This window comes from Carassius auratus, chromosome 19 (genome assembly GCF_003368295.1).
Source record: "Carassius auratus strain Wakin chromosome 19, ASM336829v1, whole genome shotgun sequence".
NCBI classification, from domain to species: domain Eukaryota; kingdom Metazoa; phylum Chordata; class Actinopteri; order Cypriniformes; family Cyprinidae; genus Carassius; species Carassius auratus.
In genome coordinates this window covers 2,478,994-2,495,210 of record NC_039261.1, presented here as the reverse complement: position 1 = coordinate 2,495,210, position 16,217 = coordinate 2,478,994, and the positions used below count along the sequence as shown (strand labels likewise).

At 38.4% G+C, this 16,217-nt stretch overlaps 1 protein-coding gene and 1 non-coding gene across 4 annotated transcripts; both read right to left on the bottom strand.

The window, feature by feature from the left end:
• Nucleotides 1–1,213: 1,213 nt before the first annotated feature.
• On the bottom strand, nt 1,214–15,976 carry LOC113119137 (glucocorticoid modulatory element-binding protein 1). Of its 3 annotated transcripts, none has more exons than XM_026288366.1 (10): nt 15,871–15,976; nt 12,611–12,778; nt 12,462–12,517; nt 12,098–12,219; nt 11,916–12,019; nt 10,021–10,169; nt 8,722–8,853; nt 7,643–7,780; nt 6,829–6,951; nt 1,214–2,952 (listed from the first exon to the last, which is right to left on the bottom strand). In XM_026288366.1, exons 2-10 carry the CDS (start codon nt 12,739–12,741, stop codon nt 2,177–2,179), a joined length of 1,731 nt encoding a protein of 576 aa, XP_026144151.1. In that variant the 5' UTR covers nt 12,742–12,778; nt 15,871–15,976; the 3' UTR covers nt 1,214–2,176. The 3 variants fall into 3 exon arrangements, with proteins under 3 accessions (XP_026144151.1, XP_026144152.1, XP_026144153.1); XM_026288367.1 differs by lacking the exon at nt 15,871–15,976 and adding an exon at nt 15,612–15,860; XM_026288368.1 differs by lacking the exon at nt 15,871–15,976 and adding an exon at nt 15,414–15,598.
• LOC113120331 (U11 spliceosomal RNA) lies at nt 14,822–14,972 on the bottom strand. The gene has a single exon (XR_003294604.1). It is a non-coding gene; the product is annotated as a U11 spliceosomal RNA (small nuclear RNA).
• Nucleotides 15,977–16,217: the final 241 nt, after the last annotated feature.

The window sequence follows — 16,217 nt, the reverse complement described above, 5'->3', positions numbered from 1 at the left end:
ACTAAAAACCATCACCATTGTTTATTACCTTTTTTACACCCAAATTCAGAAGCTTGTATTGCTCATTTCTTTGCTTGACAATTACATGACCATTCTGTATGTGCATACAGTCAAAGCTAAATGGAAGGACATTAGGATTTTTAGAGAGAGAGAGAGAGAGAGAGAGAGAGAGAGAGAGAGAGAGAGAGAGAGAGAGAAAGTAGAATGATTAGGTAGAATCAATAAATTGTTAATACTTTACTGCCATTATGTGAATAATCTGAAATCACGTAGGCTAATGCATAAAAAGCAACTGTAATCTGATTAAGAGCATTATAAAATATACTCGAGTTACGAGTACTTGATTTTGGAACTGGATTATACACAATCAGTTTCTACCCAGCTCTTGTGTTTCTACATGTTTTCTTGGCATACATTTACCAAATTACCAATTTCACCTCAAATATGTGTAGAACTTTATAGAACTCAGTAAACGTACAGTTACCACATGCTTAAGTAAATGAATCTCTGTCTTTTTACTACTATATATATCACTTTATATAACTAGCATATGATATCATGCTGATGAGGAAATGTGATTCTGTTCACACTGTTAGTTACATGTGTTCAGAACTATCTGTGTCTGTTGAGACTGCAGTCACTTGTGTTTGCATATCCACACTGTCTGATGTAGTGCCAAAGCAAACTTGTGTAAATCTACAAAGCAATAGATGCTGTGACACTGATATATTTCTCATGAGGTTATTATCCAAATCCAGTCTGTCACAGTGCACAAACAGGTGAGGGGGGCACATGCTGGTTCCACACTTGAGCAGGTTTGGGATCATTGAGATTTTTAAAATGTTTTTGAAAGTAGTCACTTATGCTCTCCAACCAAGTATGATTTTTTATTGTTTTGATTTCTGTGATCAAATCTGTATTTTCAGCATCATTCCTTCAGAATCCATACTTATATGCCGATTTGATGCTCAAGAAAACTTTCTGATTATTATCAATGCTGAAAAAGAGTTTTTGCTGATATTTTTGTATGAACTATAATCCTCTGACATTCTCACCTCATCAAAAATCATTTATAAAAAAGATTTATATTCACTCTCCTCATCTTGTCCCATGCAAAGTATGCTGGAAACTAGAAAGTTTAATTTCACACAAAACGGTTAAATACATTTTTTCTTACAAATTTAAGTCAATTTAGAAAAGAAATACTCAAGACTTAATGCATTAGCTCATTTTAATTCATTCAAACAAGCAGCAAAGTAATGTTGAGTGAACTGTTAAGTGTGAACATTCTGCTAAACATCTCCATTTGTGGTCCACAGCAGGTCTGAGTTGAGAGCAACATGAGGGGGAGTAAATCATTACAGAATTATAACTTCTGCACAGAAATAATAAATTAACTTGTTTTGCAAAATTAACAAAAGTGTATTTATAAAACTCCAAATCAAGTATTTTTGCAATAACTTTCCAAAACATACTCTCAGAAACTGTAACAGGTTTAGAAATGCACAATCCCGCGATCTACCATCATTTATAACATATAACTCACGGGGAAAGGAAGATCCATTTTAATTTTCACACAAGATCCATTCACAAACATTCATTAGACATCTTTCATTAAGTGTGCTAAAGGTGTGGATCTCGTCTCTGATCCTGGGAACCCAAGCACTGCACTTTTACCTCCTTTATTTACACACAATTCAGACAATAATATGACTAGCAGAAGTGCTGTGGGTCTCCAGGTCTGGAGTTTAAAAACCACTGTGCTAAAACATCGCCAGCGTTAGTGCCATTGATACCCCGATGTCAGAAAGTAGAAAGAGGATAATCTGGCTACAACATGACATCTGGGAACCGAAACAAAGTGAAACTGAAAAATAAGTGCTCGATCTAAGCCTCCACACTCAAAAACGAAAGCAAATACTGAATGTGTTCCAACGAAACATCACAAATTGTTACTTCTCATGTAAAAGACAAAAACAAAGGAATACTGAGAACTTTTACAAAAATACGTGACACGTCAGTCTTGAAGAGCCGAGCTTGGCTGTGCAGGAAGAGAGTGATGAAGAACTGAGACAGCTGGAAGGACAAACACAGACTCCACCTGGGGTGACACAATCCCCGTCCCTGATTCGGTCCGTCAGTCTCTGAGGAAGGTTTGTGTGAGCGTGTCAGTGTCTCATTTGGCTTTGCCAGCGCCCTGCGTCTCTTCCTCCACCACTACAACGGGTAAATTGTGGATCTGTTCGTTGGCATCGAGCTGTATCTCCTCCTCTGTCTCGTCTCCCACCACAGTCGCTCCGCCCTCGGCTTCCTCGCCCTCGAGCTGCAGCTCCATGACGCTCACGCTGTGGTCGGCGGTGGCTGGGTCTATCTCGATCAGGGTGGTGCTGTCTTGGCTCTCGTCCTCTTGCAGGACACTGACGACGCTCTCTTGCATCACTACCGTTCCTGCCACCACCTGACCGTCCTGGGCTACGCCGGAGGTTGTCTTCTGCGTGAACTGGACAAGCTCGACGGGGCTCACAAGCTGCCCGTGGTCCGGCATGGCTGTGGCGCCCAGCAGCGTGAGCCCAGACGCCGGATGGAGCGCAATGGCTTCGGTTTTTCCGTCCGAACCCGTAGCGATTCTCTTGAAGAGCTGTGAGCCGGCTGGGAGGGTGTGTAGGGTGACCGTGTTGGAGGCTTGGTTGAGACCGGCCACGGCGAACGACTGGCCGATGGAGGAGAGGGTGATGGGGGAGAGCACGGTGAACTGCTGGGGCTGGAGTGTGAGTGGCTGGGCGACGGATGTGGAGAGTACGGTGGTGGAGGCGGGCCGCTGGAGGCGGGGGCGTTTGGGAGCACGTTTGGATGGAGGTGGGGAGGGGAGAAGCAGACTGCTGAGGGCCTGGGATTGAGACAACCAGCTGAGCGACTGCTGCCGCTTCTGCTCCTCCACCTGCTGCTCCAATGCTACACATACACACAAGAGATGGTGCCGTTTTCAGTGGATTCATACAATCGATGAGACTGACCAGTTCTCACTATGAATTTGCATCATTAATCTCTAAATTTGCTGCTTATTAATCGTTAGCAAGGTAGTTGGTTAAAGAGCTGAAAATGAAATTTCTGTCATTGATTACTCAACCTCCATAAAACCTTCGTTCATCTTCAGAACACAAATTAAGATATTTCTGGTTGTCTCCAACATGGCGGAAGATGGAAACTCAAGGAGAAGAATTGTTTAAGAAATTATGTTATTATTGTTTTCTTTGCACACAAAAAGTATTCTCGTAGTTTTGTAAAATTATGGTTCAAGCAGTGATGTCACATGGATTATTTTACAGATGTCCTTGCCACATTTCTGAGCTTTGATTAAAAATATCTTCATTTCTTTTCTGAAGATGAACAAAAGTTTACAGGTTTGTAACCATATGAGGGCGAGTAATTAATGACATAACTTTTAAGTTCAGGTATGGGGTTTGATTAAAGGCCCATTCACACAATGAATGATAACTGTATTATTATCCACAACAGCAGATGATATCGTCTGTTTATTCTCAGCGCACACTCGTCTACCTCTTTAAATTATCGGTTTGTGACAGCAGTATTGAATCTGATTGGCTGTCAATATTTGTGTTGTTTACCATCTGGAAAAAATCTTTCTGAAAATTATTCCAACGATATTGTTTCTTAGTGCCTTCATCGTTATAGTTGTGGTGCAGACTCTGGTATTCTTTAATATTGAGAACTATTTTTACAACTTTATCATTTTCTTTATAGTTATTGTTCCTGGTGTGAATGACATTTGGTGATCTAGAATATGGTCACACAGACTAAAGGCCATTTCTCACTAAAAACAATAACTGTAAAGATAACAATACAGATATAGTTCTAAAATCATTCTGTATATTAAAGGCAGTGTAGGTGATTTGGTTAAAAACATTTATTTATTTATTTATTGATTTATTTATTTTTTTAATGCTGGTTGAAAGTCTCGTGTGCATCATTAAACTCCTGTTAGTTCCAGTTCTCAATGTGGATTGATCAGCAGCCGTGTTTTATTCAAGATAAAGCAGTGTGAGTGTGTTCATGTGTATTGAGGGATGCATGGTTTTGCAAAGTGAAGGGAGGGTGGGGATCTTGCTTTCAAAGCTAGCATGCTATTGCTAGCCTTTCTAAAATCGCCTACCCTACCTTTAAAGAATAGCTTTAAAGAGTCCACACCACATCTATAACGATAAAGGCACAGAGAAAAAATATCGTTGGAATCACTTTTCAGGACAATTTTTTTTCCGGCAAAAGTGGTAAATGAGCGAGAATAAACAGATGGTATCATCCGCTGGTGTGGACGCTAACATTGTTATCTTTATAGATATATTAAAAAGTGCTTTATAAGTACTAATAAACTCTCAATACTCTAGAAATATGCATGCTAATAAGTTTACAATTAGTAAATATTTAGATTTGGTCCTTAAAATTATGCGTTACTCTGTGACTTTACTACAGTAACGAGTTCCCTTATAAGCACAACGCATGTGTCTAAACGCCTCTTAAAGATGGCATGGAACTGAAATTGCGATTGTTGCGTATGTGTGAGTTGAAAAGACTTCTCAAATGAGAAAAAAAGAGGGCAGGACTTTATTTTGTTAATTGGGAATTGATTGGAGCGCTCACTAATTGTTGTGAAGCGACAGGTTGCTGGAGGGAGGGATAATTGTTCAGCTCTAGAGCCGGTGCACACGTCATTAGAGAAGCAAAACATGCCTCTACATGTCCAAAAAACATGCCTATATACATCCAGAGCACTTCAGTTTACAACTTTAATGATCTAGTGGCAGTAAAACATCAACAACTTTTATTCCTTATCTGACAAATTATGATCAAGGGGTCAACATATTGGTTAAGAAAGACTTATTTCCGCAAGGTTTCTTGCATTTGTTGTTATGACACTTTATTATAGTGTATGATTTGTAACTGATTACATTTTGACATCACATAGCCGGCTATATGTGGCTTTTCTCATTTACTTCCAAGAGTTCTTAGCAGTTGTTTTAAGACATCAACCATACATTTGTGTTGTGTTTCACTTTCTTTAATATTAATTTATTCTTCATTCATTCACATGAATTTCACTGATTCATTCATTAATGAATTATTGGGGTTAGGGTTACTCTAACCCTAACCCTAACCCTAACCCTAACTTTGGCCCTCGAGAGTTGATCTCCAACCCTAATCAAACATACCTGGACAAGCTAAACAAGGTCCTGGAAAGTGGACCCCGAGAGCCAGTGTTGAGAACCTGTGCGATCATATTTCAAGTTATTTTCCCACTATTGTTCGGTCTTACGATTGTGTGGCTTCAAGGGATATGTGTGTCCATGAGTAAGAGATAAGGTAATGTCTCCATTTCAAAGTTTTTAATGTTATGGGACAATGCTTTGAAGCAGTGATTTCCATTGCTATTGATTGTGGTATCATAATCTTAATAACTAAGATTCAATCATCATCACTTAGTCTCCTGCTTCTGTCCTTCTCTGGCTTTGCTCAGTCAACTCTTGGCTGACAGACGAGTGTTAATAGAGGTTTGATCAGACATGACTTGCTGTTAAAAGGTTTTGGGTATTAGACAACATTACTGACTAATTGCTCTGTTTCCAGACAGAGCAGATATTTTCTGACAGGATCCAGCCGTCCATAACAGCATTACACTTTAAATCCACTCGAAACACAAGTCCAACAATAAAAAAAGCTAAGACCGGCAGAATCAAACTCAAATGCATGGTTGCTTTAGCAAACACGTTTGCTTCTGTAGTGGGGTTTGGTGTAGCTGGGATGTCATTGAGCATTAAACTTTTCATTTCCAAACAACTGCCACGATACAAACCACAACCATGAAAAAAAATAATAATAAATTTGCCACATCCACTTTCATCTGTAGGGAATAAAACTGAACTTTGAAAGTGTTGCAAAGCATGCAAGAAGCATTGTAATGTCATTTTGCAGAAAAGTCACCACAGGCATGTTTTCCCAATGAGTCTAAAGCCCTTTTCCAACAGGACTAGTTTTTTAAACTACGTTTGAGTTTCGATTCCTATCACCCAATGTCTGTGATTTAAGCACCAATTCAGACAGGACTAACATCTGTGTTTATTACAGGTTCAATTTTCAATTCAATTGTTCAATTTTCGTAAAGGTGCATGTGTAATTTAAACAATGTAAGTAAGTTAAGGTGAGTAATCTTATCCGACACTGATGTAACAATAGCCAGTCTTAACAGTTTAAATGATTTGGCTCTTCATTTCATTAAAAGTGTGTGCAGTAGTAAGAGCATCTACAGTAGTTCACTGTGGCCAAAACACACTAAGAAATGACCTGTGAAAAAACTAAATAACATCAAAAATCACAGACATTTGCATTCAGATGGGATTAGTTATCTCAGAGGATTACAGAGTTTGCTCTGGAGTTATTACAGAGGTTAAGTATAGAGCATCAGAATAAAGTGTTGGAAGATATCAAGCAGGCAGTATGCTAATACTCTAATGACTGCTAGCTGACACGTAGTTAGAAAGTTACTTTAGTTAGTACAGTGTCTAAATCGAAACTATCAAAATAAATTGTTACGTCGCCATTCCAAATGTCTATATGCAATTCATCCAATTAGCGTTTTTAATAGAAACTATGGGACAATCTCTCACAAAATGATTTAAATTATGTCTTATGTTTTAGAAACACTTTTAGGAAACCTGTGAATACGAATGATGGCAATGTGTGAAATAATCTAACCCCACCCCACACCCTGACAGACAGACAACACATAAAACTCATGTCTACGGTCTCTTGACTCACTTGTCAGTGCTCTGAGGACCTGCGTCTGCTCCGGGTCCGTCCTTTGCCGTCGAACGTTCAGAATTTGTTTGATGGAGTCCAGCAGGTCAAAGACTTGAGCCAGGTTACTCAGAACCGCGATCTCTGCAAGATCCACAGATCACATGATCACACACACACACACACACACACATTCTGCTGTCACAACTACACCTGTATTACAACACAACAACACAAACTGAATACTAATGACACACTAAATGTGTTTTACATGGATCTCCAATCCTCTACTTGAGCTACAAGATGCTCCGAAAACAAAAATGCACCTACAGGGGAATCTTGTCTTAGGACTACTTTAATGAACTTTTTTGATCCACTTCAACGTTGACTGTATATTTTTGTATATCATTTACAAAAAGTCTTGATGGTCGTTCATATTATTATATTAAATGCTTAATAAAAGTGCTTTTTTGTTGTCATTTATTGATCCAAAAGCGTGCCTGCTAATTCATTTTGGATTTATTTACAATTTTGTTTGATTTTTCAGTGAAAAATCAGCGAAGCCCCTTTGACACTTGAGATCCTGGATAATTCACGGGTAACGTGTCCCGGATCATTTGATTTCGGTTCAATCGGTTTTGCAGCAGATATGATTCAGTTTATGGTAATTTGATAATTTTAAGGTTGTGTAAAAAATGAAAGTTAAATCTGTTGTAATACTATGAATCTCTATTTGTAATCTTGTGAAACTGTAAATGGTCTCCGGTTCGGATGTGTTTGGTCAGGGCTGGAGGTGCACCTGACGGGACAAGGCTGTCACAGATGAAGCACTGACCTGCGTCCTGTAGAGAGCTGGGATCGGTGCGCAGCTGGACTCCTCTCAGCAGACTCAGCAGCTCCGAGCGGATGTTAGACACCACCTCCTCCATCAGCCCCACCTCAGCGATGCCCCTCCAGAAACTCAGCGTCTCGTCTGGGCTCACACACACAGTACAGCACTCGTGACGTCTTTATTAACGTATGAGAGTCCTGAGTGAGGTCTGAATGAGGGATGCTCATTTTAACCGGTTAACCGGCCGTTAAGAATTTTGACCGATTAGTACAATCAAATTAAAATGGTTTAAAAAGTCATTTAGAACTATTTATTTATTTTCAGTAATTTATCAAAATATTAAAAAAGGTTTGCTGCATGGTTAAAATATTCTATGCGTATAAAAAAAGTCACGTATAATAAGTCACATTTTATCATTTCATTCGGAAACAGGCCTAATGCCGATGGGAAATGTTTACAAACATGATAATAAACACTGTAAACATAGCCAGGCTGTTTTAGTTCCCCTCACTCCACGACAAATCATTTCAATGAACAGTATTTAGAAAAGAACAAGCAATATAAACAGCAAGCCAAAACAAATTCATTTAGGCTGATCCCAACGTTGGGTCTCTCATTCAACTTACCGTATGTTTGACTGACTGTAGTTCATTATGATAATGAACAGGCTACAAGGTAGCAAAGCTTAACTGTGTGTGTGCTTGCGGCGCAGCGCTATCACTTGAGTTTTTACTTCTAACAGTGAAGCAACTACTTTTTAGAATTGTAAAAGATTTGCCTTTAATTGTGTACATTCATGATAAAAACATTTTAACATGTCATGCGTAAAATATATATTATATTATAATATATTCTCGTATTGGCCTATTTATTCGTTTAATATATATATATATATATATATATATATATATATATATATATATATATATATATATATATATATATATATATATATATATATATATATATTACATAGCTTTATTATGTTTTTCTCTCTGCTCGCAGAAGTGCTGCAGGTGTGTGATGTGATGTGAAGACCATGTGAAAGATAAGTGAAATGAACATCCCTGGTGAATGTTTACCTGAGATATCAGGTGAGTCTCTTTTCTCTGGGCTTTCTGCCGAAGCTGTGCTCCACTCCACCGAACTGATCACCTCTTCTTTCTTCTCCTCCGCTGTGTGCGTCTGACCTCCGTTACCCACAGAAACATGCCCTGCAGGACACACACACACACACACACAACACACGCACACACACACATGCACACACACACACACACACAACACACGCACACACACACATGCACACACACACACACACACAACACACGCACACACACACACGCACACACTATGATTAGGGGCATTATATCATTTAGGATAATTTTATGTTCATTCAACTTTTCTAAGATATTTTATAAATCAAGAGAATACATACTATAATTGCACACATATTATGTGCACCCTGTTTCATAGTCTGACTTTTTGGATTAATGAATATGAATGAATTAATGATTTATATATATATATATATATACATATATATATATATATATATATATATATATATATATATATATATATATATAAAATAGAAATATTACATTTATTTCTACAATATAAACACCTTAGTGAAAAAAAAAACGCTTTTTACTCACATCCATAAAAATTTAAAAAAGAAAAGAAAAAAAAAAATTGTTACAAATGAAACATCCCCCTGAAAACTAAAAATGTTTCATCATTAAAATTTCCAACGTCATCAATCATCAATCGTTTCCAACGTGATTTTGTACTTAATGCACTTTAATTGTGCAGAAGTAGTGCTGAAGTATAATTAAATATATACTTGAGCCCTATTCGGATGGGGTTGGTTTTCTAAGATTTTTTTTATAACTAATCCGTTTAAATTATATTAAGACTTAAAGTTCTGCGTAATTAAAGGCGTGGCCACTTGAGTGACAGGTGGATTGCCATGTGGGCGTGGCTTCAGCAACCAGCTCCTGCCTTTTGCCCATCTTCGATTAACTGAATAAACTAGGGCAGGAAAACTGGGGAAGAATGAGACACACCTGGGATCAAATCAACACAATCAATGAGAGACAAAACTGGGTCTCAGGGAGCAAAACACACACAGACAGGTCAAAATCCTTACTTGTACATTATTTAAGAGATTTAAGTATTGTATGAAATTGGTCGGTCTCAGTCACCTTCATTTGTAAAAAGTAGCTTCTGAATAAAAAATAAGGTTGGAGACCCCTGGTTTGAAGTATAAAAGAAATGCGCAGTAGTTGACGAAATATTGAAAATCATCAGAAGGCTGAAGGTGTGTGTGAGAGTGTGTGTGTGTTTGTGCGTGCGTGTGTGTGTGTGTGTGTTCTGACCCTGAGCTGTGGTGGCTGTGCCGAGTCCACTGCCGTCCGGTGGGAAGCGTGTGTTGTTGATCAGCAGGTCGAACTTGGTGCTTCGGCAGGTGTTTGTGCAGAGAGTGCTGTGCTGATAGAAATCCAGCTGACCCGAGTCCATCATCTTCCTTCATGACACACACACACACACACACACACACACACACACACAGAGAACTGTCAGATGTTATGACTATCAATCACTGAAGAACATTTGTTTTCATTGACTATCCAAAAGAGGTCAAAGTGGGTACTTTTTCTTGATCTTGTGTAATAGTGTGTTTAAGTGTATATAAAGTATATTACAATTGATATTGCAATTACAATATTACAAAATGGAAATGTTTGGAAATGTGAACTGGTATTTCCTACTGACACAACTTAAACACTGACTTAAAACCATTTTTTTAGCTGCTGAAAATATTAGAGTAGAAATAATTTGGCCACCACTGTATAGACCAACGCTACTTTTGGGTCATCGAAGGGTAACGCCCCTTTTTGGGGGAAAACAAACGGATTCCTGATACAGAACTCGCTCCAGACCTTTTGTTTTTCGTTGTTTCTGATGTGTACAGGCCTTTCAGAGACAATTTCAAACAGATATGGTTTAGTCCTAGCCTGCAAATATTTTTTTTAAACGTAAAATCCAAACAGCCAAGGTAGCGTTCCTAATGAGAGCTAACGTTAATCACGCAGCTGCTAGCTGTGTATGTTTCTGCCGTTTTTGCTATCAAGAAACTAGAGCGAGTTCTGTATCAGGGGAATCCGTTTGTTTTCCCCCAAAATGGGGCGTTAACCTTCGATGACGCAAAAGTAGCGTCGGTCTATATGAAAAACTGCAAATTTCGGAACACAAAATTTTCTCACAAAAGTCCAAACCGGACTGATATTAGAAAGTGTTTATAAACTGAGAGTGACGTACCGTTAAGGTACTATTATGCGCCCTATAGGTACTAATAAGCATGTTTAAAGTTAAATAGGGAATAAATACGATTTTTTTTGTCTGAGAGTACAGAAAAATAAGAGTAAATGTAGTAAGTTGTGTAAACTCCTGTGCTGTTTTTGTCTGTGTGTAGCACCTACAGCTCTGCAGATCCATCAGAACAATCACAGTTAAAAAGTAACTAATTACTACTTAGTTCGTTTTTATGGAAAGTAATGTGTTATGTTACTTTTGCATTACTTTTTAAATCTGGCCAGGGCTTGCTTGTTTGCTTTTAATATAAAAAGTTCTTCTTTTACAAAAGTAAAAGGGCTTTCACACCAAAGAAATGAATACAAATCAGGCTTAAGAACAACAGAAGAAGAAAGTTCAACACTATTCAGCAATAACAAAATGTGCAATCAATACAGGTCAGTAACAAACACACTGGTTAATAAAATGGGATAAAATAACATTTGTCTTATTTCACATAATTAATTATTGCAGGTTTTTATAATCTTCTGAATTAGCATTTGACTGTTTTCATTCATTTTGAGGAATACTGAATTAGTTCCAGGTGAGGTGAGTAAATACATGTTCATATTTACAGTAGAAGTCCAGTTACATCACGTTCACACACTCTGCACTTACTCCTGATTTCTCTCAACATGGCAACCTGAAGGCTGTCAGTCAATACACAGGGAAAATAAAGTAACTCAGATATTTCCTTCTAAATTAAAAAGGTAATGTATTACTTTACTAGTTACTTAAAAAAAATCTGATAACATAACTTGTGTTACTTGTGATGCATTACCCCCAACACTGCTCATCAATGTCTGTTACAAAACAGTGGACCAATCAGAAGCCCCCGGAGGCGGAGCAAGCACTGCAAGCTCAGTTTTGAGTGCCTTTGAATCAGATTAAAATACTGAAACAGTATGTGTAAGCAGACCTGAGCATAACTCCACCCATCCGGATCGCTCGCTTCCAGTCCTTCAAGGTGGCTTTCCCCGACAAGTGCACAAACTGCTTTGGACTAATCAACTGATCCTCATACTGCAGAGAAACAGAGCAGGCCAGATTCAACACATCACCAGCGGTTCTCTGCAGCGTTTGGCTCTAAACTACACCAACCTTCACACATTTGACATTGATTCCCGGGCAGACAAACTTCTTCACCAGAAGGATGGCTTTACTCTCGCCGCATGTAATGGGATAACCGAGCTCGAAATCCTCTCCTTCAGCAGACGCCTCGTCTGAACATAAACACACACATCAACAAGAGTTTATTGTGGCAAAACTGCATTAGGTGTATTTAGTGACAGCGTAATCTGCTGCTTGGAGAGAGCTGATAAATTTGAGCAGACAGCTTTTATAGCAAAGACGCTGCTTGCAGGAAACAGATTACTGCTAATAATGTGAGTTAATAAAGATGGTTTAAATCTGCTGTCATGATGCAAAGAAAAATCCTCCCCATTCAGTTTTAGAACAGGGTTACCTTGTGCCTCCACAGCCACAACTGCTGAATCTGTCTCACTGCTTTCATCTCCAAGCCTATCAAACATAAAGCATCATCTATAACATCAGACTGCATCTGTTGTTGCCAGAAGATTTGATGCATGATTATGATGTTTGTGTTGTGGTCACCCAGCTGTGATGGGCTGCAGCTGCAGGATCATCTGAGTCTTGCTTTGGTTGTCAGGATCTCCATCCTCTTCCTCAGCGCTCTTCATCTCCACCACGTCCTCCACAGACACGGTGACTTCAGTCTCTGCCATAGCCCTCGCTCCTTCAACAACGAGGAGTGTGACAGTCCTGCATAAGATTTGAGATTTTAGTCAAACTTTGGAATAAATGTTAATATAGAAATTAAGAATTTTAAACACCGGCTTTCTATTTGCAATATATTGTAAAATGTAATTTATTCCTGTGATCAAAGCTGCATTTTCAGCATCATTGCTCTTCATTGTCACAAGATCCGGCAGAAATCATTCTAATATGCTGATTTGCTGCTTATTATTATTTTTAATGCTGCAAAGAGTTTTTAATTCCCTTTATTTTATTGATTTATTTATTGTGGAAGCTATGATACTTTTTCCATGATTTTTTTTAGAAAATTCAAATGAACAGCATTTGAAAAGGCATTTTAAAATATTTTCACAGTCACTTTGATCAATTTAATGTTTTCTTGAATAAAAGTATTATTTTTTTTCTTTTTAAAAATGAATGATTTCTAAAAGATCATGTGACACTGAATTTTAATCATAATAATCATAGATAGTAAAGTTTGTGGACAAACTTTAAGATGGCTTGAAAAAGCCTGGCCAGGGAGTTTGAAATTGTTGAAAAAGCTTAGAGTTTGAGGGTTTTCAGTTTTAAATAATTTAAAGTAGTTTTGAAGTTTTGAAGGCAATACAACCTATCAAGTTACTATCATGTCGTTAACGTGTTTCCAGCATGATTATCATGTCACTAGCATGTTGGAATCATGACTAGCAAGTGACTAGCATGTCATTAGCATGATTAGCAAGTTGGTGGCATGTCATTAGCAAGTTTCCAGCATGATTAGCAAATGACTTGCATGTATGTAGCATGTTGTTAGGATGACTAGCGTGTGACTAGCATGTAATTAGCATGAAAACAAATGACTAGCATGTCTGTTGCATGATGTTAGCATGATTAGCAAATGACTAGTGTGTTGTTAGCATGTTTAGCAAGTCACTAGCATGTTGTTAGCATGATTAGCAAGTGACTAGCATGTTGCTAGCATGTTTCTATGCTAATCCAACTAAAACCAGTTGATTCAGTAAAGAAAGAAAAAAAAAGCTAAAAACTAGCTAAGACCAGCTTGACAGAGGCCAAAATTATTTTAAAAACATGTTAAAGGCATGCTTCTAGCCTGATTAGCAAGTTATTAGCATGTTGTTGGTATGTTTGTATGCTAATTCAGCTAAAACCAGTTGATTAAGTATAAATAATAATAATAATAATAATAATAATAATAATAATAATAAATAAATAAATAAAACTGCTACGACCAGCGTGACAGAGGCCAAAATTACTTAAAAACCACCAGCTTGGAAGACCAGCCAAAGCAACCGGTCAGCTAAGGCTGGTTTTAGCTGTATTTTCAGTAGGGAGTTTTAAGCTTTGCCATGGCAGTAGTCAGCTTAAATAAATCATTCCCCCTTCAATTAAAGTCTATGGGATTTTAGGTGGTTTTGATAGTCTGGTTTACGAAAACCGTAACCGCCAGATCAATTAGTAAAGATATAGCAACCCGAGTCAGACCAGTCTGAAGGTCTGACCTGAGTTTGGTGGTTCTAGCTTGAAAGCTCTAGAGTCTAGGAGGAGATAGTGTTTAAAATTTAGTCTCAGAAAAAGCAGAAGATGACGACGAAGAAGTAGAAGAAGAAGAAGAAGAAATAGAAGAAGAAGGAGAAGTTTAAATAGGATTTCAGTAAGTTGTTTTTTCAAGCCTACTTAATAATAATAATAATAATAATAATAATAATAATAATAATAATATGCATGTATTTATTTATTTTTACTTCATTATACTGATTAGTAGATTATAAGTAGAAAACGTCTAAATGTAACATGTTTAATTTTCTTAATACACAGTTCTGGTCTTACTGCACACAATTCATTTGATCATGTAAGTCCAAAAACCTCTTTAATGTTAACCATATATACATTTTGTAACATGCTCCACCTCTTAAGAACCACAAATACACAAAACTTTACAATTAAGCAATGATAACATGAGTCAACATAGAAAAGTTTCAACTTACAACACCACTGTAGGCCACAATGCTTTATATTTATTTAATGTTTTTTTTTTTTACTAAAATAAATTGAGGCACCATGAATAATGATCACTGGCAGCTTCAGGTTATAAAAATTGTGCATCCGAAATCTATTGATAGTGATTCCGTAGCTGTATCAGGAGGACACCCCATCCACAGCTATGCATACACAAACACACACACACACACACACACGCATACACATAAGGTATGGTTTATATTACCTATAAAGCTCACTAGTTACATAACCAACTAGTTTTGTTTTCACAACTAAAAGAACAATCCTCACTGCTTTGCTGTCAGAAACTTGCTGATATTATATGTAGACCTGTATGTATCTAAATAAACATTATTTGGTCATTGTTTTGCTCATCTTGTCTAATGAAGACTGATTAACAGCTGTCCGAACTCCGTAGACACAGCATGATTTACAGACACGATACCACGGTAAACCATGCTATATACCACCATTCACAGTTGACCATGCTAACAGCAGATTCTACTGAAGCACCACACAAACTGAACACACTGCTGGAGTGTGTGGATGAGAGCTGGTGTTATGGTCTGTGTGATCTGTGGTATTTGGGCGGAAACTGTGTTGGTTGCCATGGTGAATGTTTCTAAGCGACGGCACTTCTTACGGGTGTTGTGCTCTTCGGTGGCTAATTCGGTTAGCATGTTAGCCCTTTACATTGCGCCATTCCATTCTCACTCCTCTGCTGGTGGTGATGCTAACGCGCTATGCTAACACAGCTTCATGTTTCTGTTTGTTTGTTTGTGTGTGTTTGTTTGTTTGGGAGCAATGTATGTTTACAAACAAACAGCACATTTACAAACACCTCGAGCGCAGCTGATTCACGCAGCGTCCGCGAGACCGTCTCTAAATGACGCGCTGGCGTCGCGCCGCGGTGCTCTGTTCTCATGACGTCTCCCGTGCGGCGGGACGCACACACACAAACGACGCGACGTTCCTCCGCCATTCGACGGGGCTTCCCGTGGACGTTTCTCGTCGACGAGCTGCCGAGGTCCTCCGCCGCGCTCGACGCGTTTATCCGCTAACGTTACGTCTGAGAGAGAAGTGCGCTGGACTGGCCTTACCGTTTAGATCGCGCTCGGCGTCATCCTACATAGCGAGAGGCTCGCGTGAACATGCGCAGTGTGTGTGAGTGACACTTCCTGATCCAGCCCGAGCCTCGAGGAGATGAGCTGCACACACAGCTCTCATCCTGCTGAAGTAAACCGGGTTAACGGAATAATTCTTGTCGGTATCAGGTCGAATAAGTGAAAAGTTACGGAACCGTTTTAAAAGTCTACTAATTGTATGTAACATAATTTAATTACAAAATTAGGTCACTTTTTTCTCTCTCCTGTCATAGACATACCTGTCAAGTTTTGAATTTGAAAATAAGGGAAATTTTCCGGCGCCCACCGCGAGCAGTCCCACC